The sequence below is a fragment of the Salvelinus fontinalis genome, chromosome 18 (genome assembly GCF_029448725.1).
Source record: "Salvelinus fontinalis isolate EN_2023a chromosome 18, ASM2944872v1, whole genome shotgun sequence".
Classification (NCBI taxonomy): Eukaryota; Metazoa; Chordata; class Actinopteri; order Salmoniformes; family Salmonidae; genus Salvelinus; species Salvelinus fontinalis.
The window spans coordinates 42,270,204-42,296,953 of record NC_074682.1 but is presented as its reverse complement, the minus strand read 5'-3'; the positions used below and the strand labels follow the sequence as shown (position 1 = coordinate 42,296,953).

The 26,750-nt window shown below is 46.1% G+C and overlaps 1 protein-coding gene across 3 annotated transcripts; it reads left to right on the top strand.

Moving 5' to 3' along the window:
- Positions 1 to 316: 316 nt before the first annotated feature.
- LOC129815579 (rootletin-like) lies at positions 317 to 26,664 on the top strand. 3 transcript variants are annotated; one of them, XM_055869516.1, is made up of 38 exons: positions 317 to 660; positions 1,077 to 1,203; positions 1,335 to 1,480; positions 8,148 to 8,339; positions 8,508 to 8,531; positions 8,741 to 8,824; positions 8,949 to 9,049; positions 9,145 to 9,310; positions 9,415 to 9,521; positions 9,649 to 9,876; positions 10,114 to 10,204; positions 10,292 to 10,378; positions 10,475 to 10,687; positions 10,935 to 11,134; positions 11,406 to 11,588; positions 11,697 to 11,841; positions 12,007 to 12,153; positions 12,380 to 12,610; positions 12,796 to 12,989; positions 13,063 to 13,190; positions 13,489 to 13,658; positions 13,950 to 14,129; positions 14,279 to 14,413; positions 14,538 to 14,681; positions 14,769 to 15,007; positions 15,169 to 15,328; positions 15,532 to 15,699; positions 15,864 to 16,299; positions 16,444 to 16,610; positions 16,863 to 16,983; positions 17,169 to 17,332; positions 18,283 to 18,498; positions 18,660 to 18,884; positions 19,018 to 19,167; positions 19,336 to 19,536; positions 20,799 to 20,930; positions 24,958 to 25,131; positions 25,209 to 26,664. In XM_055869516.1, the coding sequence occupies exons 1-38, from the start codon at positions 607 to 609 to the stop codon at positions 25,290 to 25,292; spliced, it is 6,114 nt and encodes a 2,037-aa protein (XP_055725491.1). In that variant the 5' UTR covers positions 317 to 606; the 3' UTR covers positions 25,293 to 26,664. The 3 variants fall into 3 exon arrangements, with proteins under 3 accessions (XP_055725491.1, XP_055725492.1, XP_055725493.1); XM_055869517.1 differs by lacking the exon at positions 8,508 to 8,531; XM_055869518.1 differs by lacking the exon at positions 19,336 to 19,536.
- The last annotated feature ends 86 nt before the right edge of the window (positions 26,665 to 26,750 follow it).

The following is a 26,750-nucleotide window of genomic DNA, read 5'->3' as shown; positions in this document are numbered from 1 at the left end:
CTATATCATTGATAGGAATGATGAATGGACACAGACAGCATTGTTAAAAAACTGCAGAGCTCATCGCGCAGGGCCTGTGAATAAATTATATTGTGTGCCCTACAAATATCCTACATTGATTTAGTTGATATCATCAACATTTGCAGCTAATTTTTAATCCAATAATACTGTGTATTTTGTTTCATTGTAATTGAGTGTAACTATTTTATGAAGGACGTGGCTATCTAATTTAACTGCAAGGGTGGCCAGGCGAAGAATGCGAATTGAAAGCTCTCCTCGTGGAGGAGGGAGGGGGAATTTACAGTCTGCTAATCCCCTTGTCCTCAATCTTTCTCCGACAGTCCTGTAGAGGATGGAGCAGGACGCACCTGTGGGACGTGGGAGGAATCCTGAGATTCCAACAAACTCACAACTTTCTGAACTATCTGTACAGCAGATAGTGTGTCGTTCATTTAGATACGCATTTAACCGCGTGCATCCGTTAATTTAGATATAAATCGAACGGTTAATCCTATTTGATAACGCTACCAACGCACGGGACTGGAGCGAAACGTTTATTTTTCGTTTCTTTCTTGCTGTTTGTGGATTAAAATCAACCGTTTCTCAATGAGCGACACGGAAAATTACAGCTCGGATTCCAAATTGGAATCTGTTATACAGGTCATGTCATGGCTCGTGCACGATTGCACTTCTATTTATCGTTGTTTTTAGCATGTATTGATATTCTTCTGTAAATAATTTATTGTAAAGCTTTATAGAAATATCAATAGGCTACCCAATATGTTATAATTATGTAGCCTAGTTGTAATTACAATAGATGTCTTCACTGAGGGTGCTGATGGTTTGACACTTCGACAGAGATGCCATGAAATCTGCTCTCTGTGTTATGAAAGTGTATGTATGCGTGCTCTGCAGAGTGTGAGGTCAGTGTTCTATTCTGAACCCAGCTCTCTGGTAGACAGGAGTGACTGCTGAGAAGCCAACTGTCCTCATGGCACTGTGATCTGCAGGGCCCTTAGTTTTAGTCTGTCTCTGAGGAGATTAACTATAACTATGTGTCTTTGTCTCCCTGCCAGAGGGTGGAGGAGAGTGTGCTGTCTGAGGAGAAGAGGCTGACTGTCCGAGGCGCCTCCCCAGAAAACCCAACTATGTGTCTACCTGCACGGGTCCGAGAGATTGTCACCAAGAACCTCAACGAGAGCTGTGAGTAGCCAACCATCTGATTACTCTACTTTGAATGCATCTGTGATATTTTAGTGTCCTGAATATTGAACAAAGCGCTGTGCTCTTCATTAACACGATTGATTGTCTGGCACTCTCTCTCCCCACCCCAGCACCAGGAGCCATGTTCTCAGTGATGTCTGTCCAAGAGGAGAACCGGGTGCTGCAGGTAGAGCTGGGAAGGATGGAAGACCTGCTAGCCCATAGCAAGGCGGACCGCGATGAGTTGGCTATCAAATACAGCGCAATCAGCGAGAGGGTAAGAGACAGAGAAGAGGAGGAAGAAGATCAGTAAGTAAAATATATACAATTAGATTATCCAGGAAAAGACAACAGCATGTGAAGCACATAACAAAATGGAGGTTGAGAGAGAGAGAATTAAGGCATTTTGTGGGGATTAGTTAGTTCTCTTTTTAATTATTAGTTTGGACTGGTTGTAGTACTACACTAACCTGGCTTCGAGAGGCCATATATGTGGTGGGTTTAAATGCTTGTCCCCTCGTTATTTTCTTTGTCTGCTCTGGAGAATTTTGTCCGTCTCCTTGGTTACAGGGACAGGAATGAAGTGAAGTGGCATGTTGCTATGGCGTTTGTCACCCCTGGTGATTGTAAACAGGGGTTTTAGTGGGGAACAGAGGGGGCTCAGGCTAGAGGGGGGGGACTCATTAGTATGGCGTTAGAATTTAGCCTTACTAAATGCGGGTGAACATCAAAGATTATTAGCCAAAACACAAACAGGAAATATCTACCATGTTATCTTTAATCAGTTTTCTTCATGGTGACACTGATTCGGCTAGCCTGCAGTTAAAATGCAGAAATAAAGGTTAAATAAAGGTTAAATGAAAATAAATTAATGTTAAATGAGTGACTCTTCTGACAAATGAGACTAATGTAAATGTACCTCTACTATATCATGAATACACGTCACTGCTCAATGGCTAAATGTAGAATACAGAGAGGCTTATCTGTATAGATACAGTTGTTGGGACCTACAGAGGTTCCTATGGAGACAGGTTTGTGTTTACTACCGAACTGGGGTGTTCTCCATGGAGAGGCCATCATAAACATAACAAATGGTATATGAATTACCATGCCTGGTTTTGCCAATGCAGCAAAACTGGGCCTGCCATAAGGAATCAGGTGGCTGCCAAAAGGTTGAATGTACATATAGTTTGAATCGTAAAAAAATGCATGCGTAAATTGTTAGGAACGTAAAAAAAGCTATGCATGAAACGTAATTAGTTCTTTAAACGTACAAACCCTATGCTACGACTATGAATGAACATTTACACGTTCGATTCTTACTTTACGTCTCCCTTTACTCGGTTACAGATATACGTACAAACTTTTGTCAGGAATGTGGCATCTGCAAAGGACATGAACCGAACGTAGCTAGTCGAAGTTAGATAGTCAATCAAGTAATTCCAGCCCAGATGTTTGAGTTGCTTTACAGCTTCCGGTTTCATTTCCAAAATAAAAGTTTAGAACTTGTTTTAGAACGACATTCGATAACACTGTTATACCAGTAGATGACCTAGTATAGGCTTGGACCTTCAGAAAAGGACTTGTGAGAGAATGAAACTATACAGCTACAGAAGAGCCTTGTCTAGAATGACCGCCTGAGCTGCATAATAGGAAGTAAATATGATTTAGGATAGGCCTATTCCACTATCTAAATATGCCATGCTGTTGTGTGTTATTTAATGGCCATATAATTGTATAATTAATTTTTATAGCAGCGTGGGGCTACTGTGGTGATCATGAAACCTAATGAATCTCACTTTTTCCAGTATTTGGGAGCACGGACTGTAGGACTTATATTAGGCTTGTTATAGCCATTTGCATTGCACAACCCCATCACGCAGAGGCTATATCCATATCAATAAATGAGACAAAACAAAATATGGATAAAGTCTTGGCTATAACCTGTCCTGAGCGAAATAGCCAAGGGGTCCCAAATGGTCAAGACTATCTATAGCCTATTCTTATTGCCAGATCTCTTTTCCCTATTAGCCACTGTATGTGCTTCTTCGACTATTTGGTTGAACATTTATTTAGAGGCGTTTTAAGGGTAGGCCTATAATAAAAAGTTATAAAACACAAATAGAGTTCTAAAATTATTCCGCAAGACACCAGCTGCACACATCATGCATGCTCTGCACTTTATTTGGCTAGTAGGCAAATAGGCCTACATTGGGGTATAATGACTCTATGACTGCCTGCCTCCAGAAGGGCATCTTCTGAGACTGAGGGGTGCTCTTCCAAAGGCGCATGGTGCTGTGGTGCTGCATGGAGATCACACGCTCCAACTGAGCAGCAGTGTCGCGATGGAGGGAATAGCCTATATGGATACTACCTAAGACCACTGCAACAGAGTTATCGTAAAGTGTGGGAATAAGCTTGTCAGTCTTACAGTACCCTACGTTTAACCTCTCCCTTGTTCATGACCCGATTCATATAAATCCTGTCAAATTATTTTAAGCTAATATTAACCCTTCCTACAGAATATGCTTTGGCAAGATTTTGAGTGATGAAAGAAAAGTGAAAATATTCTATAAAAACATATTTTGAGTGGCAACGACACCAGTGGTCATACATAATTTATAGATTCACCAAACATCTATTATTGTTAATATATGATTCATTATTCCTGGTAGATACTACTCGTTATGATAAATTATTCCTGGTAGATGCTACTGGTTATGATTGCAGACAGAGCCCAGAGAATGGGATGATGCAGTATTGAATTAGTCATATTTTGATAAGGTGGATGCATGGGGATGTCCACGTCACCCAGAGATATGCCCATGCGGTAAAGATACACCTAGTGGACTGAAACTTCACTGTTGTAGGCATAATACAGCTAGTGCTATCTAGACTTGCACTGGCAAACTAATCCATTACATTAGCTACCTAAATGTGAAGTAAACTGAGGAGTAATAGACAATGGAGACTTTTAACTTGAAAACGTGCAGGATACCTCTTTCCAGTTTCCCTGACTTAAAAAAAAAACTGTGTTATGTTTGGGCCGAGTCATTTATTTATTTTTTCTCACAGAGAGGGAAAAAGGTTGTTTACTTTTGCAGACAGCTAGCTTTGTTAAGTTTTTGTAGTGGTGCACTGACTGAATAATTATAGCTAATTGGCTAAGCTTCGATCAGCATGGATATCCAAAAATGGCTAGGCACTGCCAAGAGCAAAACAACTGAGGACTGATGCCGAGCTCAACGAGCACCCTGCTAGCTCAACCACTGAGGTTGAGGAGTCTAGCAGCAAATGCAATATCCGACCATCCCCCACGCCACCTGCTGACCAACAAGACAGAGAAAAGCCGTGGCCTAGCACCAGCAACATGAGGGTAACATCACAACAAGCACCTGCACTGCCGTTACCCCATCCACTAGCATCTGACGACCTCGGTGATGATGAGCCAGCACAGGTTTGTCTTACCCGAGCTGCATTTTCAGTGGGAAAAAGCGGGCCTTTTGAAGTACCTGGCTGTCACGGCCATCAAAGGAAGTGGACCAAAGTGCAGCGTGGTGAGCGTACATTATCCTTTATTTTGGAATGACGCCAACAAAACAATAAACAAAATAAACAACCGTGAAGCTTACGAGGGCATAGTGCCACAAACACAAGTCAACTTTGAAAGGAGGGAAAAAGGGCTACCTAAGTATGGTTCCCAATCAGAGACAACGATAGACAGCTGTCCCTGATTGAAAACCATACCCGGCCAAAACATAGAAATAAAGAAACATAGAAAACAAAACATAGAATGCCCACCTCAAATCACACCCTGACCAAACCAAATAGAGACATAAAAAGTCTCTCTGAGGTCAGGGCGTGACACTGGCTCAAGGTCTATTTGGTTGTGGTGCACGTTATGTCATCTGAGGAGGCAATAGAGGACTTTTTCAATGTGTGTAGCTTCCTGTACAATTTCTTTAGGAAACCCACGGTGGCTGCACAGTACAATGGGGGAAAACTGGAAAGACTTATTGATCAGAGATGGACTGGCAACCTCACCACGGTGTTGTAGTTTTTAAATCAAGTGACAACATCACAGAGATGCTCGGTGAAATTGAATCTACTCACGCATATGGCACACATGCTTATTGAAAGTGATAGAGCCGAGCATTAAATGTATTGCTAACATGACTCACAAAATCCTGGGGCTTCTCGACCCTCCTAACAAGTTACTGCAGTCTGAAGCAACTGATCTGCACACCGGTGTCAAACTTATCTGCAGTACATATGGGCGCGTTGACAAACAGATGTGATGCTGAATTCAAAACGCTTTGGGAGGCATGCCAGGAGGGCACGAGCACACCAGCTCCAAGCAAACGACGGAGACTCGTGCTTAAAACGAGTATGTAGTTGAATGCAAAGTGTGTCAGTATGATGGTGGAGACGAGAGGGTGTGTAAACAACAGTTTTTTTCAGCACAAAGTCTTCTAAATGGTAAGCTACAACCATTATGGCCCTGGCCGCCATGCCAGAATGATTCATTCATTGGTTTTCCCTCATGTACAGTAAGCCTGGTTGTTTTTTAAATGTAATGTATAGTTACTTTAGGCCTTTGCTTTTTACTTCAATGCAGGTTAGATTTATCTGTGATTCTTACATTTAGGTTACATTTATTCGTTTTTGTGGGACTAATTGCTATTGATATATATATACAGATTTGTGTTATTTTATGTGTATAGGGACAATGACCAATGTAACCTATTGGTTGTCCTCTGAGGTGAGCCCTGGTGCGGTGCTCATATTGTCCTGGCTGTCCACTTCAGTGGTGCTGAAATTGGCAGCGCATCCTTTCATCGAGCTGACTGGCGGTAGCCTTCTCCCCATGGTCCTGAATCGATGGTTACGATGTGTGCTGTTTTAATGAGCTCATCTTGGGCTACCAGTCTTCATATGGATTCTCTTCAACATTGCATGCTTTCTTGTTTGCAAAAGGACAGTTGTTGTTTATATGGCAGCATTTCAGATAGGCCTACATCACAGGAGGTTGGTGGCACCTTAATTGGGGAGAACGGGCTCGTGGTAATGACTGGAGCGGAATCAGTGGAATGTTATCAAACACATGTTTTCCATGTGTTTGATGCCATTCCATTAGCGCCGTTCCAGCCATTATTATGAGCCATTATTATGAGCCATTCTCCCCTCAGCAGCATCCACTGGACATGTTTTTACATTTTGTATGTTGCAGTAGTATAGGACCAATACCGTGTGTAGTCTACTAAAAGAGGTAGACAAACGTTCACTCTGTTATCATTAATTTACATTACACACAGTTGTTGTGTGATAGGCTATTGTAAAAGTGATGTCAACACTATGAAGGCACGCAGCTTACTTTATTGCCCCTCCCTGCTCTCTTGCTATAACGTGTGTGTGTGTTGCTCTCTGTTACGAATCCCTTTGGCCCTGCAGTCTAGGGGGGATGGAAACGAGACCCGTAACATATTTCATGCAAATCATAACAGTGAAAAGGAACAATGAGAACTAATAACAACAGACAACCTAAATCTATCGTCAAACACTTAAGGTTTATTGTTCATACACACAGTAATGGGGGGGGGGGGGGGGGGCTGAGCTGGACCCAAGGAAAGAACTAATAAATATTTTTTTTAAACCTTAAGCTAGTCTAGCTGTCACGTTCCTGACCTATTTCTGTTAGTTTGTTATATGTGTTAGTTGGTCAGGACGTGAGTTTGGGTGGGCATTCTATGTTTTCTGTTTCTATGTTGGTTTATGGGTTGCCTGGTATGGCTCTTAATTAGAGGCAGGTGTTTGGCGTTCCTCTAATTAAGAGTCATATTTAGGTAGGTGTTTTCACAGTGTTCGTTGTGGGTGACTGTCTCCTGTGTTTGTGTATGTCTTTACGCCACACGGGACTGGTTTCGGTTTGTTTGTTCAGTGTTTTTTATGTGTAGGCTTTTTTCCCTGTTCGTGCGTTCTCGTGTGTTATGTGAGTCCGTCGTTCAGATCTGTCTACACCGTTTATTTGTTTTGTTAGTTTATTAGTCAAGTTCGTTTTTTTCTTTAATAAATCATGTCTACAAACTCAGCTGCATTTTGGTTCGATCCCTGCTCAAAGCCGTTACACTAGCCTGCTTCATGAACAGCTAGCTAACTAACCAATAAAATACAGTGGGTGGTCCGCTCAGTTTTAACTAGGGTACTTAGACAAAGTTGTCCTACGAGTAATGTATGGCCATGGGCGACTTGGCTTTGTATCCCCTTTTCCCACCAATAAACAAACAGTCATACTCCACAACAATACCTTCTCACATAATAAAGGACAAATGTGACATGTAGGCGCAAAAACAAAAGAGAAATACCTGGAGAAGTGGAGGCTTGGCTTACTGTAGATTATGCTCATTGCGTAGTGTCACAAATTCGAGTAATGTAGCCTATAGTTGTAGTAATTGAATCTTTGATGTCCTACTGGTGCTCATTCTGTTAGGTGTAGGTCTACAGCAGCAATGGCTGCATTTCGGATACACTTGTATGTCATAGTAGGACCAATCTCTTGTTTTATTAAGACTCTATAAAGCAATAGTAGTTGTGCCCCCCATGGATTTAAAATGCCCCCTCAGGCATTTCATCCTGGAGCCGTGCCTGGAGGCCAGGAACATTCATTACTGCTACTTACAACCCGTCAATCACAGAGCCCTCTAAGAAACCATTTTGTTCAGATAGGGTTAGGTAGATGCAAATGGAATTGCCTTGCGCCATGCAATAATTAATTATGCATTTAAAACAGAGAATTATGGTAAAACATTTCAGCATATCTTATTTGACTTTCTAGGTCTGACCACATAGCATACCTTGCAATCCCGAAGAAAAACAGATTACAGTGTGACTCCTCCTGTGCCACAGCACCCCCTCAACCTCTCTGTTATGTGTTTTAATCTACGTAGCTAGAGCATGCGCTCTGCCTGGAGACGGGTGACGGGGAGCACGATTCACCAGAGTCTCGCAGCTTGGCTCAGCAGAATGTGGACCTGCGCCGACGTCTGGATGAGGAGCAGGCGGCCTACAAGCGTAAACTCACAGCCTACCAGGAGGGCCAGCAGAGACAGGCTCAGCTGGTGCAGAAGCTGCAGGCCAAGGTATCACACTATGATGCGTTTGTTTCCGTTCACCTCCATTTCATTTGGAGGGTAAAGGGTGTTTTACTAGTTCATTTGTAAGTCTGTAATTGTCTGCCAACCTTGTTAACAGGTTGAGCCTAATGGCGTGTTTTTTTGTGTTTTTTATTTACTTTATTTTTATTGAAGAACACACAAATGAACACAAAACAGGTAATGGCTGTGTTTTTTTAATGGTTTTAATCTGGGAAGTGAGTTCATGAACCTCATAGATGTCTTCCTGTATGACATCACTGCCTTACATACTCTCCTACTAAGAATTAAACATTTTATGATGACAAATAGGAACTGATGCTGATTATCTAATGTAATCTATATTATGTCACCAGTCAGAGAGCAGATCACTGTGTCCTCCCCTCCAGGTCCTGCAGTACAAGAAGAGGTGTGGAGACCTGGAGCAGACTCTAGTGGAGAAGTCCTCGGAGCTGGAGCAGCACAGACTGAGTGTTCGTACTGCTCTACACCACTATGGAGACAATCTGAAACAACTAACCATGCCATTTAGTAACAGCATTGAGTTAATCTACAAGTCACATCAGATGCGTAACTGTGATTCTTATTTCCCTTTAGGGTCGTTGTGATATGTCCAGCAACAGTCACCATGGAGAAGAGGTGGATCCATGCGGCGACCTGGAAAATGCTCTGATTCGGTTGGAGGAGGAGCAGCAAAGGTTAGTGATTGTAATCTGCCTGGGCCAATCAGTAATGAAACTAATGGCATACAGAATTCAATGCAATTGATGCAATGCCGTGTTATGCTCCACAGGAGCAGCAGTCTGTCTGCAGTGAACGCCATGCTGAGAGAGCAGTTGGAGCAGGCAGGACTGGCCAATGAGGCACTCAGCCAGGACATACGCAGGCTCACTGCTGATTGGTCCAAATCCAGGGAGGAGCTGGAGCAGAGGGAGTCTGATTGGAGGAGGGAGGAGGAGGTTGGTATTAGAAATTAGTTTTTGTGGATGGCTGTTTTCATTTTTTACATAAGAAACACTTTTCTTATTTTCTGTCACATGCCATTTCACAATTTCTCTCTTAGTCTTTCCACAGTTATTTCAGCAGTGAGCACAGTCGTCTATTGTCCCTATGGCGACAGGTGGTGGGCTTCTGTAGGCAGGTGTCTGAGCTGAAGAGCGTTACAGAGAGGTCAGAACAACTAACTGCATAACAAACTGCATGAATGCACCTCATTTTATATTGTGAAGTTGCCACTATATTTGTGCTCTATTTTTATTCTTTCATATTTCGCCCTCGGCCCCTTTCCCCCTGCCAGAGACCTGTCTGACATGCGTAACGAGCTGGTACAGACCTCCCACTCTATCCAGTCATCCTGCTCCGGCCTGTCCTCCACGATGCGCAACCGGGAGGGAGGGGCGGCCCTGGCTCTGAAGCGGGAGGTAGCACTGCGGGGGCAGCTGGAGCTGCAGCTCAGAGAACGGGTGGCCGAGATGATGAGCCTGCAGACCAGGACAGACGTAGAGAGGGCCGAGCTCAACGCCAGGTCAGGGACAGAGTTGAACACTCTGCTCAGTCATTGGCTTGTGTGTAAATCTGGAGGGTGAAGTGTAATGTGCATCTTAGAGATTCAATGGTGTGCTAAGTAATTGTGTGTGTGTGTGTGTGTGTGTGTGTGTGTGTGTGTGTGTGTGTGTGTGTGTGTGTGTGTGTGTGTGTGTGTGTGTGTGTGTGTGTGTGTGTGTGTGTGTGTGTGTGTGTGTGTGTGTGTGTGTGTGGTCAGACTGTCAGATGCAGTGCAAGAGTGGGAGAGGCTGAAGGGGCAGACTGAGGACAGAGACAGAGAAATGGCCTCTCTGACCAGGAGACTGGAGGTGAGATTGGCCTGTGTGACCCCAGCATGGAAACTTCCTGTAGCCATTAACAATCATACCCCTCACTATGGTTCTATCCTCCTACAGGAGCAGAATGGTAACGATGAGACAGACATGCAGGTGATGAGAGCTCATACTGAAACACTGCTGGACACACTGAGAGACATTGCACAGGTACAGCAGTCTCACTTATACACACGTACGTGCACACACACACATACACACACACAGCAAACTTTGACCAACCTCCACATTTAAACCCCTCCCTAGACTGTCCTGTCTGATGGGGACTCATCATCAGAGGCAGACCAGGAGAACACCGGAGCTCCTCTATTGGCTCTGCTCCGTGGCTCCTCCCCTCACCGCTCCTTGTCACCACAGCGATCCACCTCTCCCAGACGCTACTCCTCGTTGGCACCCGTCCCAGAAGCCAGCCTGTCTGCCCTGCGCTCTGTTGTCAACAGCAGACATCTCCAGCTGCAGGTACCCTGTCCCTCTGCTGCAACTGGACACATTAACACATCTTCTACTATCTAAGTGGTTTTACTGTAGTCATTCCCTGGGATTGGGAATTGAAGCTTCTACTAGCCTGCTTTATCACAATGTTACATTGTCCAACTTTCCTATACAAACATTTCCTATAAAAGTTGTCTTGTCTCTTAATTCCTCTGTATCACTTTCAGTATCCAGTGTTCAGTGTCCCACTCTGTCCTCTCTCTCTGGTCCACAGGAGGTCCGGGGGTGTCTGTCCTCTGCCCATTCATCATTGCAGACACTGCGCAGACAGCTCGCAGAGGCGGAGTCAGCCAAGCGAGAGGCAGAGCAGCGCAGTCGGACCCTGCAGGGAGAGAGGGATGGAGTTCAGATAGAAAAAGACACCACGCAGAGAGAGAGAGACCGTCTGAAACAAGACAGAGACACACTGGCTAGGTACAACCAGGAGAGTCCGCAGGCAGACTTATAAAACAACTTGGGTGATGGAAAACCCTTTAGGACCAGGAACTGTCTTCCCTCAGTGCACTGGTTAAAGAACAGGCCTTGGTATGCATGGAGAGAGGAGTAGCTAATGCTACATACATTATAAGCACTAGCAGTTCACTTTATTTTGAGGAAGCGCACATCTATCCTTTCATACAGTTTTACAGAAATCTCTAATCACCATGTCCTGTTGTCCTCTGTGTCTGTGTGTCTGTCCTCTCAGTGAGAAGATGACTGTAGAGAAGGCAGACCAGACAGCTCTGATCAAGGCCCAGATCCTGCAAATGAACTGTGAAAAGCTTCAGCAGGCCGTGACGTCGGCCCAGAGAGAGAGGGATCACGAGAGAGAGGAGAAGGAGGCCGTACTGCAGGAGAGAGACCGAGCCAAGGCTGAGACCGAACGAGTGTGAGTGAGAGAAGAGATCAGTGAAACCAATTGTCATTGATAGGGTGTGTGAATGGAAAACAAACCCCGTGGTCATGTCTCTGTCTAACGCTGTCCCTGTCCCCACAGTCAGAAGCAGTGGGAGCAGAGTGAGAGCCGGGCGTCTGTCCAGCGAGGGGAGCTGTCTGTAGTGAGAGAGACCCACCACCAGGCAGAGGTAGAGAAGCAGCTGCTGGAGGGGGAGAAGGACCAGCTCACTGAGGCTCTGACCCGGGTAAGACACACAGACAGACACGGAGGATATCACTCCAACTCTCTGGATCCTCTTGTTTGGATGGTACTATTTGTTCCTCCTTTGACCTCCACTCCTTGAAAGTTCATCTCTTAAAATTTCACCCATCCTCTCTCTGTCCTGTATGTTTTCTCCTCTCTACCACAGGCTGAGAGCAGTAATGCAGAGCTCTCTCTGCTGGTCAATAAGCTTCACTCTGAGGAGGCTGCCCTCCAAGACTCTCTGGCCAAGATGGGCAGCATGAACGAGGGCCTGGCCCAGGACAAGTCTGACCTCAACTCCATCATCTGCCAGGTGAGACACAGTGGGACCAACACCTTGATCAACATGTGACTAACACTTGTGGGTGAAGTCATATAGGACTTATGCAAGAGTAACCATCAAAACAAAACATCGCTCTGGCCTATTCTATAGGATAGGTATCATGATATTCCTTCCTGGACCTCTTCAATTTAGGCCTTCCTCACCCGTTCACTCTCTCATACGTGTCCATGTTTCTCTCTCTCTGTCTATTTCTCAGCTGGAGGAGGAGAAGGCCCATCTGCAGGCCCAGAAGCGTGAGGCGGAGCAGGAGAAGCTGACCATCAGAGATGAGCTGGTCCGAGTGGAGCAGGACAGACTAGAGCTGGACACCGCCCGCCTCGCACTCCACCAATCACTGCAAGAGTCCGAGCTGAGCAGGGTGGGAATGGAGGCGGAGCTTCAGAGTCTCCGGGCAGATAGAGTGAAGCTGCAGGACAAAGTCACTCAGGTAAATGACGAGTCTCCACTCTGAATGGGAAAGTGGCATATGATAATGTGTCTTCTCAGCAAGAAAGAGCTTCAGTAATTAACAAAGCATGATCATCACTGAGTTCTGAAACCTCATTGTTCCAGTGAATATGTCTGTAAATGTGTACAGTTTTACTGCATGTACCTGTGTATCTCTGCTGACAGTTGTGTGGCGAGGTGAGCTCTCTGGGGGCGGAGTTGTGCATGGCCCGGGGTGAGGAACAGAGACAGGGCGTGGCCCTGGAGGAAGTAGGGCGGGGCAGGGTGGAGCTGGCTAGAGAGAGGGCGGGGCTGGTGGTCCAGCTGACTGCGTCAGAGAGAGAGAACACCAACCTGACTGAGGAGCTGGCCGCATTCAGGTGAGATCTGTGTGTGTGCACGTGTGTGTGTGTTGAAGAATTGGTCCCTAATGTGTGTGTTGTGCCCCTGCAGGTCGGAGCGGGAGGCCCTGGAGACCAGCCTGTTTGAGGTGCAGCAACAGCTGGTGCAGCTGGAGTCTGGCAGAGAGCAGCTGGAGACAGAGATCCAGAGCCTGCGGCTGCGCTGTGAGACAACCACTGGTGAGAAATGGAGAGAGAGAGAGGACAGGAGGAGGAACCAAATGAGTGAAAACAAGATGGTAGTGGCAGTGTGGCAGAGAGAGCATCAACAAGGAAGACGGGAGTATTGATATGTTAGAATTAAATATTGAGGAGCATTGATGAAGCCATTGAACATCAAAAGAAAGAGGGGAAACCAGATCAAGTGTTAGTAAAAAGGAGTTGAGGAGATTGATGGAGAAATGATGCTATAGCCATTACATGACTGTCTGAACACCGGTGTGAAACTGCTCATCATGTCCCCTATTGTCTTGTGTAGCGGAGCTGAGGCGTGTGCGTGCTGACGGGGAGAATGCACTGGCACAGAGTGAGCGGGAGAAAGAGGCTCTGAGCCGGGCCCTGAGCAGCACCCAGCAGGAGTCCCAGCAGGCCCTATGCACCGCCATCACTGACCACCAGGAGGAGGCAGAGAGACTGACCGCTGAGAAGGTGCGGGGAATGGGGGTTCTCAGACTGTAGAATTCTTATTTACAGTGACGGCCTACAGTAGTTCTACTAAACTGTCTAGGTCTGTTTGGAGAGGTTACTGCTCTAGTAGTAGGAATATTGTAAGGGTGGTTTTACTTGTATCCAGTACTATTAGGATTATAGTTATTTTCCTTTCTTTTGCCGAAGGTGTCTCAATGTGTGTCTTGATTCTACTCAGTTGTTCATGTTCTTTATTTGGGCTGGTTAGGGCCTTACAATGAACATCAACAGCGGAGTGTGTTTGTTCTCCAGGAGGCCCTGCGTCACAGTCTGGAGTCTGAACAGGAGGGGGCACTACGACGAGTCAGACAGGAGGCCGAAGAGCAGCTCCTCAGAGCCGAGAGAGACCGGGAAGACCTGAGAGATGAAATGAGGAGTCTGCAGCACCACAGAGACCAGAGTCTGCTACAGGCAGAGACAGAGAAACAACAGGTCAGTCACATCTGAGAGACCAGACAGACACCATGTAATAGAGATCAGACTTTGTAATGAAGTGCAGAGCAAATAGTGATAAGAGATAGCTACCTTCATTGTGATCCATATGCCCAGTTCTAGAGGCTCTTTCTATTGCCCTCTCTTAGATGCTGTCCCAGAAGGAAGCAGAGAAGGCTGTGCTGTCTGAGAGAGTGTCCATCCTGCTAGCAGAGCTGGGTACTGCAGCCCTGGAGCTGGACAGACTAGCCAGGGAGGCAGCTCATTACAAAGACCAGGAGAGGGTAATTCTAGACCGCTTTAGAACTCTGTGCCCGTTCTGTACTATCATGAATTGTTATAAAATACATTAAAAGGCTAAACATGTATGTGTCCAAACTCTAACGTCTCCCTGACTTTTGTCTATAGGCCTCAGTGGGAGCTCTGACCATTGAGTTACTGGAGCTTCGCTCTCAGCTGGAGGACGCTGACAGTGTTCATGATCGGGAGCTACACAGGCTGCAGGAGAACTGCACTGACCTACAGACACACACTGACATTGCACTCAAAGAGGTAAGGGATGGTTAGAGTCAGGGATGGAGCCGGTGACCATTTCTGGTTCAACATTTCTTCACCACTCTCCCTAACTTCCTCCTCCAGTTGGAGGAGTGCAGAGCTTCTCTCTCAGCCAGTGAGGAGAGCCGAGACCAGGTGAGGCGGGACATGCTGGAGATGGAAAGGCGCCTCAACCAAACCCGGGACACTGGAGAGGGGTACAGAAGGGACGGGGTGGAGCTACGGCGCACCCTCGGTGATGTCACCAAGGAAAGAGACACTCTCAGCCTATCAAATGCCCAGCTGAGAGAGACACTGAGAAGTGCAGATACTGAAAGAATCAGGTAGAGCTTGGCTGCACACCTCCCACATGTTCAGTTCTAGTGTCACTGTTGGGTCGTAAATCCTAAAAAAGGATCTATACAAAAGTGTGTAATGTTTGACATTTTAGTTTGACTGAACTCTCACTGCAGTAGTTGCAATACTAATATTGTGTGTGTGTCAGTGTAAAGCGTCAATGTGAGGAGAAGGAGCAGCGGCTGGCTGTTCTGGAGGAGAGCCTGTCGTCTGCCCAGAGAGAGGTGGCAGAACTCCGCAGCTGTTTGAGAGAGGTCGAGGGGTCAAGACTGGAGGCCCGGAGAGAGCTGCAGGAGCTACGCAGACAGGTCCATCACACACACGGTCACATCTCTGAAATAATCTGTTTTATAATTTTACATTTATCGGTTTACTTTAAGTGCAGTGGAACACTCTAAATAACTTGACTAGGCATTGAGTTTTTGCTATCCACGTGATTTTACCAGGAAAAACTCCAGACTTTGGCTTAGACATAGTCTATAACTTGTCCTCCATCCGATCACTCCATCAGGTGAAGGTGCTTGATGGAGAGAAGGAACTGAAAGGGAATGAGGTGGCTGAGCTGCAGACGCGTCTCTCCCTGGAGGAGCAGAGAGAGGAGGAGAGAGGGAGGGCGATGTTCTCTCTCAAACAGAAGCTGGTCGAGGCTGACACAGCCAGGACCACAATCAAAAAAGAGGTGAGGATGGTGGAAGACATTGAAAAGGGTGTAGAGTGAGAGTTTAGGCTTGGTTAAACATAAAACTTAATCAACCTCCCTCTACACATCCCTTTCTGCTGTACCTCTCTTTCCATTTCTATCCTTCCCTCTTTGCTCCCCCCCTCTCTTTCTCCTCCCTCCAGCTGTCCATCCTCCAGAGGTGTCTGACAGAGTCAGAGTCAGGCTGTCGGGGTTGTGAGAGGGAGCTGACGGCCCAGCTGCAGGAGGCCCGGGGCTGTGAGAAGAAGCTCCAGGATGAGGCCAGGAACCTGTCCCTGCGGGCCCAGACAGCCCAGGACTCCCTCGCCCTGTCTAGCCTGCAGCTCAGCGAGGCCCAGGGCCGCCTGGCAGCCACCGAGGCAGAGCTGGCCCGGTCCGAGGCCGGACGCAGGGGGCTGGAGTTCCGCCTGGGCAGCCTGCATTCAGCGCTGACCCGTACACTGGGCATCGGAGTGGGGGGCCGGAGCAGTGCCAGCTGGGGCAGGAGCCCCAGGGGGAGCTCCCCAGCAGCATCCCACAGCAGCATCACACGTCACCGTAGCCTCTCGCCCCTACGCTGCTCACTGTCGCCCCCCAAAGGTGAGGGTGAACCCTTGCCAAACATCAATGTGAAAGCAGGATGTAATGTATTGTATTTACAGAGACAAACTAAATCCTGTAGAATACTTGATAGGATTGGAGTTATACTTGAGGAATTACACTGATTGTAATTTTTTATTCCAGATTTTGGAGGTTCGACCCCTGACAACACGTTGGGCTGCTCCAGGCCGATCTCCCCAGAACGGGGTGACACCCCCCTCCCCATGCCCCTGCCTGAGCTGGACCCTGAGACGCTGCGCTGTGGCCTTCGAGACTTCCTCCAGGAGCTCCGAGACTCTCGGAGAGACAGGGTACTGTAGACATGATGCATGTCAGTCCAGTATCATATAACCATATAGATTCTACATTTTATTTACCATTCCGTCAGACACATTTATTAACAGACTGAAGACTTTTTTTTTCGAACTAAGTGATTTCTCTCAGTATTGTGCTAAACAATTGTACAATAAATCTCTGTAGCACTGAAATGTGAATTTCTATGATAGAAATGGTCTGTCAGTGCATGACGGGGTTGTTGAACTGTGTTTCATGTTGTTTTTTAGGACGAGGCTCGCTGCCAGTTGGGGGCGCTACAGAGTGAGCTGGAGGAGATGACGGGGGAGAGAGACTCCGCCCAGAACCACCTTTCTCAGCTACACAACACACTACAGGAGTGCCAGGAGGGTGAGCCACACACACATGCACACGGGCACACACACAAACCATAAGAGGGCCAAGAGAGTAATTTACACAGTGAAGTCATTCACAGCCATCCAATGACCCAGGAAGGGCTCACATTATGCACACATTGGCATATAGACCTTGTCTGTGAATGCTCCAGTGTTGTGACTGTCTGTGTTTCCGTCCAGGTAAGCGTGGTGTTGACGGGCGTCTGAGCTCCACCCAGGCTATGCTTCAGCAGCAGGAGGAGACGGTGAGGAGGGGAGAGAGGGAGAGGAGGGCCCTCACTGACAGAGTCAAGATTCTGGAGAGAGCCCTGCAGACTGCAGAGACGGAGAGGAAACACACACAGGTACACACATTGCAGAGACTGAAACACACATAGAGTAAACATACTCTCACACAAACACATACTTACTGTATGTAGAAGAACTTCTCTGACTGAGAAGTTCTCTGACCTGCCAACACTGTCATATGGTGACCCTGCAGGGAGCATTAGGTGGGAGCAGAAAACTGACGGTGACTGTCATAACAACAGATGCCACAGAACACTGAGTAATTAAACACAACTTCATGTCATATCTCTGGCCAAAGCAACTCCATATGTCCAGCCCTCACACAACCCTAGGAAACACAAGAAAAGTGCTCTCTGCTTATGAGAGAGAGAATTTATGATTATAGTTAGGGGGTTAGAAAAAGAGGGGGGATTTGAGCATTAGAGGGAGTTGAGAGAAGGAGGGAGGGATGTGGCCATCTGTGGATCAAAAGTGTGTTAATGTCTGTCTGGCCTCTCTGTGAGAGTGTTTGTGGAGTGTCTGTGTTTGCCCCTCATGTCTAGTTCTATAGCTCTCTACAGCAGGGGTACTCAACTACTGTTTGAGAAAGTCCAGTCACACAAATTCCATAAATGGCATCGGTCTGGATAGATATTGTCATTACTTGGCTTAGTAACAAACTCCCACATCGTGACCCATGCAACCCCCAAACTGTTCACACCTCTCTTGTTGGTGGAGAAACATTTTTGCAGTTTTAAAGCAAATTTCCTGCAATTCTACAGACTTTGCCATGTCTTATGTGTACCTGAGTGACTCAACAAAATCAATGTAGTCGTTGAGTATGGCTGCTCTAGTCTCTAGCCCTCTCATTAGACAAGCAGCCTTTCTGCTGTCAGACTGTCACATACTGTATCTGTATGGACTGGCTGGCTTTGACATGTGACTGCCAGTTTCAGATCTTTCTCTCTCACATTGTCTCTCTCTCTCCTTCTCTTTCTGTCACTCTTTCTCCCCCTCCTCCCTCTAGGACCAGTTGAGTAAGCAGCGTGCGGGAGAGATGCGTCTGGAGGCTGAGCGGAGGCGACTGCAGGAGGCCCTGGAGGCTGCCGAGGCCCGGGGGACCAGGGTGGAGCTGGGGAGACGCAGCCTGGAGGGGGAGCTGCATAGACTCAAACTGAGCCTCGGGGACAGGGAGGCTGAGAGCCAGGCCACCCAGGAGCGCCATGACCTACTACTCAAACAGGTAACACACTGGACGAACACTCTTACCCACATGTCTATGAACAGATACACCCCTGATAGAGGCAGGTTATGCTGAGATTTAACCAGAATCAAATGGGAATACACTTAAACCGTATACAAACTCAAAGCACGAATACACACTGTGTTGTGCATCTGTCCCAGGTGGCGGAGGGGGAGAGCCGTGTGACGTCGCTCCAGAGAGAGGTGGACAGGCTGAGCCAAGCTCTGTCTAAAGTCCATGAAGGAGAGGCCTGTCTCAGAGAGAAGACCCAGAACCTTTCACAGAGCCTCCAGGAGGCCATGGCTGCCCACAGCACCACCCAGGGGCGCCTGGTCGCACTGCAGAAGACCCTGGGGCTGGCCGAGCAGGACCGCAGGCATCTACAGGTGGGCTGAGAGGAACCATTGATGGGACAGTAGGGCTGAATTTCAAGTGTTTGTTGTCAAGGTTCATCCCTGTAATTTAAATACGATTACAGCAAATTGTAATGAGCAGTGAATGGAGTGTTGCTGTTTTCAGGAACGAGTGGATGGAGCGCGGGCCTCCCTGGCGGAGGGGAAGAGAGGCATGGTGGCCCTCACTGAGCGAGTGCAGAGCCTTCAGACTGAGCTGACCCAGAGCGAGCTGAGACGAGGAGAGCTGGAGGCAGAGCTGGCCCACACACAGGAGGTGTGTGAGAGAGACTTTTACCCATACATAATCATTAGCTAAAGGATAGGGGTAAAGACATAGCGGGGGCATGTGAAGAATTGAAATGGAGAAAAAGAGCGAGAGAGAAAGAGACATAGGCCTGTATCTCATCTGTATAGCTGTTCCTTCACCCTGTCCGTCCTGTAGGCCCTGCGTCAACGGTCCACAAGTCTGACAGAGGCCCAGCACAGTGCCCAGTCTGCCCAGGCAGAGAGAGCGACTGCAGAGGAGAGGCTGCGGGGGCTGCAGAGGGCCGTGGCCGTGCTGGAGACCGAGAAGAAAGATGCGGAGAGACAGGCTGTCCGTCTGGAGAAGGACAAAAATGCATTGAGAAATACACTGGACAAGGTGAGACGAAGACAAGACCGTGAGATAAACATCAAACACAACAGCCATCAGGAATATACACAGAGTCTGGAAATATTAAGAACACCTTCCTAATATTGACTTGCAACCACCCCCCTGTCGTTCTCTGTAAACATCATCAAAACATTGATTCACTCCTGTAGTTTCATGCTTTACAATATCTGGAAGTGGTGCAGGTCCTAATCCAGGCACTTGTCATCTCCTGTGAAGACTACTGCAACTGGCTGTTGGCTGTGTTCCACGCTTGTGCCATCAAACCACTACAACTTATCCCGAATGCCGCAGCCCGCCTGGTGTTCAACCTTCCCAAGTTGTCCCATGTCACCGCACTCCTCGCACACTCCACTGGCTTCCAGTCGAAGCTCACATCCACTTCAAAACCCTGGTGCTTGCCTAAGGAACAGCAAGGCAAACTGCCCCTTCCTACCTTTAGGCTATGCTCAAACCCTACAACCCAACCGAGCGCTCCGTTCTGCCACCTCTGGTCTCTAGGCCCGCCCGCCCCTACAGGGGGTCAACTCCCACTCAGCACAGTCAAGGCTATTTTTTGTCCTGGCACCCCAATTGTGGAACGAGCTTCCCACTAACGTCAGGACAGCGGAGTCCCTACCCATTTTTCGAAAACGTCTGAAACCCTACCTCTTCAAAGAGTATCTGAAATAAATCCCACGGCACTTGTCTTTTTTTACTAGTGTAACCGATGTGAAATGGCTAGCTAGTTAGCGGTGGTGCGCGCTAATAGCGTTTCAATCGGTGACGTCACTCGCTCTGAGACCTTAAAGTAGTTGTTCCCCTTGCTTTGTAAAGGCCGTGGCTTTTGTGGCGCGATGGGTAACGATGCTTCTAGGGTGGCTGTTGTTGATGTGTGCAGAGGGTCCCTGGTTCGAGCCCAGGTAGGGGCGAGGAGAGGGACGGAAGCTATACTGTTACACTAGCACTGACTTTATTGAGGGAAAATGTAACTACTTTATTGAGGGAAAATGTAACTACTTTATTGAGGGGAAAATGTAACTACTTTATTGAGGGGAAAATGTACTTCCTACGACTGTAATAGATGGTTTTCTCACTATCTTGAGATTAACTCACTAATTGTAAGTTGCTCTGGATAAGAGTGTCTGCTAAGTGACTAAAATGGCAAATCTAATTTTCTATTAAAATGCGGAATTGATTGAATTAAATATGAAATGGACCCTAACCTTTGAGTTGTACTGAGGTTGTGACCGTTTGTGACTGTCTCTTGTCAGGTGGAGCATCAGAAGCTGAAGACTGAGGAGGGTAGCATGCGTCTGTCTGCAGAGAAGGGCCGCCTGGATCGCTCCCTCACCACCGCCGAGCAGGAGCTGCAGAACGCACAGAGACAGATAGCACTGCTACAGGTGGGCAGGGACTAGTAGGGAGAATGTAAACCGAAGAGAAAGGACTAGCAAACTTTACTTTAGGGGGTAGCAGTAAGGTGACAGTGACTGTCATGAGATGTGGCTGAGTGTTTCCTCAACATGTGGATCATCTTATTTCCCCTGCTAAATTAGCAGAATTAATGATGGAGTCAGGCATTAGTCATTCATTTGACCTTTATTTAGTCGGTTGGTTCTGTGTGGGTCAGTGTGGTAATGAAACAATCATTTACATTACGTTTTTCCTAGGCGCACACATTAGTATTTTACTGGGGTCAAACTCAATTTGATAATGCAAAGCATAAAAATCAACCCCTCCCCCAACCACCAGTAAACCCCTAATTTACTGACGCGATTGGCTGATGTTGGTGTACATGTTTTATTTGGCTGCTTTGTGGAAGGAGAAGTTGGTGGATGTAAGGAAGAAAATAACATTTTCTATGGCGAGTGTCTCAATGTCCGGTGTTTGTCTAGTCATTGCTATAATACAATACCTGGCTAATTTCTACTTTGTAGTTTGTCTGAAATTCTCTGTACAGATAAGTGAGGGGTTAGTCAGGTGAGATGGTGCTTTTGTTGCAGATTATTGTACTTTCCTCTTCATTAGTTTGACCCTCCCAGAGCGCCTGTCTGTTATTCCCTGAGCTCCGGGGGTCGTGTTCACTTTAAAGCCAGCCAAATGAAACCCCATGCAGGCGTGAGTTGGAATCACTACAAAATGGCTGAAGCCCCAGGCCCTCTGGATCTAGCAGCATCTGCTGCTAGTTAGATGTCTAATGTTGAGCAGTTAAGCAGAATTGTTAGACTTGTTTGTTCTTGGTCTGGACCCTGATGGTGTCTGTTACGACTGAAGTTTTATAAGAACGTGCACATCATCCTTGACATACATTTTGTACATAAATTACATGATGTAGCCTAGCTAGTAGGCCACTGTTGAATAGTATTTTACTGTGGAGACTTTGTTAAATAGTTGCAATTGTAAGAGTTGTTTCCCAGTCCCTTTCTCTGTGATTGTCATTCTAATGGAATACAGAAATACCTGTCCTCAAACATTTACATCAAAAGTTGCAAAGTTATGGGCAAAGACACAAAACATCCACATCAAATTAAATATTTTTCTTGATCAAATAACAACCACTATAACAATCTGGAAAACAATCACTTTTTGTGCAGTATTAATTTAATATCCTTATAAACCACTTTTATACAATGTAAATGTACATTAGTGTATTGTACATAGGCTGGTCATCTAGGTTTGTACCTGTAGACTTTCCATCACCATGAAGAAAAACAGTACAGTAATGGAGTACATCAATTGGTTTGTGATGATGTGGCTAGAGCATGGTGCTTGCAATGTGGCTAGAGCATGGTGCTTGCAATGTGGCTAGAGCATGGTGCTTGCAATGTGGCTAGAGCATGGTGCTTGCAATGTGGCTAGAGCATGGTGCTTGCAATGTGGCTAGAGCATGGTGCTTGCAATGTGGCTAGAGCATGGTGCTTGCAATGTGGCTAGAGCATGGTGCTTGCAATGCTAGTGTTGTGGGTTCGATTCCCACGGTGGACAAGTACAAAAACTATGAAAATGTATGCACTCACTGCTAAGTTTCTAGATAAGAGTGTCTACTAAAATGGAAAAGGAATGAATAGACTATTTCAGTTTTCACATAGAAATAAGTTGCATTTGCAAAGTATTTCAAGAAACTGGAAAACATATATCAAGTATAATCAGATTAACTTTATTTGTACAGATAATTATCAGACTCAAGATACAAATGCTAGTAAATACTCAAATACATTTAGTTAAAAATGTTCTGTACTGGGGTCCTGTATTATTGGACCTATATAGACGTCTGTAACACTGGACCTGTACTAGTCCTGTATTAGTGGACCTATATAGACGTCTGTAACACTGGACCTTTACTAGTCCTGTATTAGTGGACCTATATAGACGTCTGTAACACTGGACCTGTACTAGTCCTGTATTAGTGGACCTATATAGACGTCTGTAACACTGGACCTTTACTAGTCCTGTATTAGTGGATCTGTATAGACGTCTGTAACACTGGACCTTTACTAGTCCTGTATTAAAAGACCTATATAGACGTCTGTAACACTGGACCTTTACTAGTCCTGTATTAGTGGACCTATATAGACGTCTGTAACACTGGACCTTTACTAGTCCTGTATTAGTGGACCTGTATAGACGTCTGTAACACTGGGCCTTTACTAGTCCTGTATTAGTGGACCTATATAGACGTCTGTAACACTGGACCTTTACTAGTCCTGTATTAGTGGACTTATATAGACGTCTGTAACACTGGACCTTTACTAGTCCTGTATTAGTGGACCTATATAGACGTCTGTAACACTGGACCTTTACTAGTCCTGTATTAGTGGACTTAAATAGACGTCTGTAACACTGGACCTTTACTAGTCCTGTATTAGTGGACCTATATAGACGTCTGTAACACTGGACCTTTACTAGTCCTGTATTAGTGGACATATATAGACGTCTGTAACACTGGGCCTTTACTAGTTCTGTATTAGTGGACCTATATAGACGTCTGTAACACTGGGCCTTTACTAGTCCTGTATTAGTGGACCTATATCGACGTCTGTAACACTGGGCCTTTACTAGTTCTGTATTAGTGGACCTATATAGACGTCTGTAACACTGGGCCTTTACTAGTCCTGTATTAGTGGACCTATATAGACGTCTGTAACACTGGGCCTTTACTAGTTCTGTATTAGTGGACCTATATAGACGTCTGTAACACTGGACCTTTACTAGTCCTGTATTAGTGGACCTATATAGGCGTCTGTAACACTGGGCCTTTACTAGTCCTGTATTAGTGGACCTATATAGACGTCTGTAACACTGGACCTTTACTAGTCCTGTATTAGTGGACCTATATAGACGTCTGTAACACTGGGCCTTTACTAGTCCTGTATTAGTGGACCTAAATAGACGTCTGTAACACTGGGCCTTTACTAGTCCTGTATTAACGGACCTATATAGACGTCTGTAACACTGGGCCTTTACTAGTCCTGTATTAGTGGACCTAAATAGACGTCTGTAACACTGGGCCTTTACTAGTCCTGTATTAGTGGACCTATATAGACGTCTGCAACACTGGGCCTTTACTAGTCCTGTATTAAAAGACCTATATAGACGTCTGTAACACTGGGCCTTTACTAGTTCTGTATTAGTGAACCTATATAGACGTCTGTAACACTGGGCCTTTACTAGTCCTGTATTAGTGGACCTATATAGATGTCTGTAACACTGGGCCTTTACTAGTCCTGTATTAGTGGACCTATATAGAAGTCTGTAACACTGGGCCTTTACTAGTCCTGTATTAGTGGACCTATATCGACGTCTGTAACACTGGGCCTTTACTAGTTCTGTATTAGTGGACCTATATAGACGTCTGTAACACTGGGCCTTTACTAGTCCTGTATTAGTGGACCTATATCGACGTCTGTAACACTAGGCCTTTACTAGTTCTGTATTAGTGGACCTATATAGACGTCTGTAACACTGGGCCTTTACTAGTCCTGTATTAGCTGACCTATATAGACGTCTGTAACACTGGGCCTTTACTAGTCCTGTATTAGTGGACCTATATAGACGTCCGTAACACAGGGCCTTTACTAGTTCTGTATTAACTGACCTATATAGATGTCCGTTACACTGGGCCTTTACTTGTCCTGTATTAGTGGACCTATATAGACGTCTGTAACACTGGGCCTTTACTGGTCCGATAGACAGCTACTAGTCAACGATAGACACCTACCTCTGATTGAGATCCACACCCGGCCAAACACACAGAAATAGAAAACATAGAACACAAAACATAGAATGCCCACCCCAACCCACGCCCTGACCAACCAAAATAGAGACATAAAAAGGATCTCTAAGGTCAGGGCGTGACACTGACTTAGTGTTTCTGTGGCTCAGTGATTAACACTCCTCTCTATCTGTGTCTATGTCTCTCTCTGTATCCAGGCCCAGCTGGCTGAGATGGAGCAGTCCCACAGTGAGAGTGAGAGCTCTGTCCTCCAGCGTGACGAGGTGCTGCGTGAGGCGGAGAAGCTGAGGGTCGCCCACAGGGGGTCAGAAAGGATTCTGGCTGCCCGGGACAGAGCCCACCGCCACCGGGTCAAAGGCCTGGAGGAGCAGGTATGTACAGCCTCAGGTCAGAGGTTAAAGGGCTGTGTCTGTGTGTCCGTCCCTGACCCTCTCTGTCCGTCCCACAGGTGTCCACTCTGAAGGAGCAGCTACAGCAGGAGATGAGTCGTAGACAGCCCTCTCTACCCACCCTCATATCTGGGGGGAACTGAGCACTGAGCAGCGCTCCCTGTGTCCCTCCATGGGTACTACAGCCCACTTACAGCTCCGGAACCAGCATCACATCATCCGCTCCTCTGTTTTGACACACGCCTCTCCTCCTACTCAGGGAGAAAGTCAGCGACACCACGGGAGGAGACTGTGGGGGATAGAAGTGTCATCCAGTACAACAGGAATGAGATCTTAATCTCTGCCAGTATATACAGTTGACCAGGGTTCCCTTCCACACACACACCAGCATACAAAGGGAGAACAGTCTGAGTCACTGTTTGAGCACTAGGCAACAAATTGATCAGTCTTATGAAGAAACTACTGTGCCGTCCATCTTGCTACTATTTGGTTGAGATTGACCCAACTAGTTTGCCTGGACCAATAGATGGACACTATTATATGTAGAGCACATGATGGGACCACATGAGATGAAGTATTTATGCACTATATGTGTGTACTGTTTGTGATTTTAGATGTGTGTGTACTGAACAAAAATATTCATGCAACAATTTCAAAGATTTTATTGGGTAACAGTTCATAGAAGGAAATCAGTCAATTGTACTAAATTCATTGGGTCTTAATCTATGGATTTCACATGACTGGGCAGGTGCACAGGCCAAGCCCAGCCAATCAGAATGAGTTTTCCCCACAAAAAAAAGCTTTATTACAGACAGAAATAATCCTCAGCACCCCCCATCCCCCTCCTCAGACAATCCCGCAGGTGAAGAAGCTAGATGTGGAGGTCCTGGGTTGCACGTGGTCTGCAGTTGTGAGGCCAGTTGGATGTACTGCCAAATTCTCTAAAACAATGTTGGAGGCAGATTATGGTATAGAAATTAACATTGAATTATTTGGCAACAGCTCTGTTTTTTTCAGTCAGCATGCCAATTGCACACTCCCTCAGAACTTGAGACACCTGTGGCATTGTGTTGTGTGTTAAACTCTACATTTTAGTGGCCTTTTATTGTCCCCAGCACAAGGTGCACCTGTGTAATGACCATGCTGTTTAATCAGATCCTTGATATGCCACAACTGTCAGGTGGATGGATTATCTTGGCAAAGGGGAAATGCTCAGTAACAGGGATGTAAACAAATGTGTGCCCAATTTGAGAGAAATAAGCTTTTTGTGCGTATGGAACATTTCTGGGATCTTTTATTTCAGCTCATGGGACCAACACTTTACATGTTGTGTTTTATTTTTGTTCAGTATACTTGTAACAAACTAGAAATAGCACATATCGGAGTGCATTATTGATAACTATTAGGATTATGTATAGGGTTGAATGCACATGCATCAATCATGTGGATTTGAAAATGAGGGAACAGTTGTGTATCTGGAAGAAATGAATGTTGATAAACGATCTTTAACGACAATGCCTGTTTGTTTGAGTCCATGACAACCAGCTCAACAGGGCAGAATGATCCATATAAAGTGCCAACAAACAAACTCATCACAATAA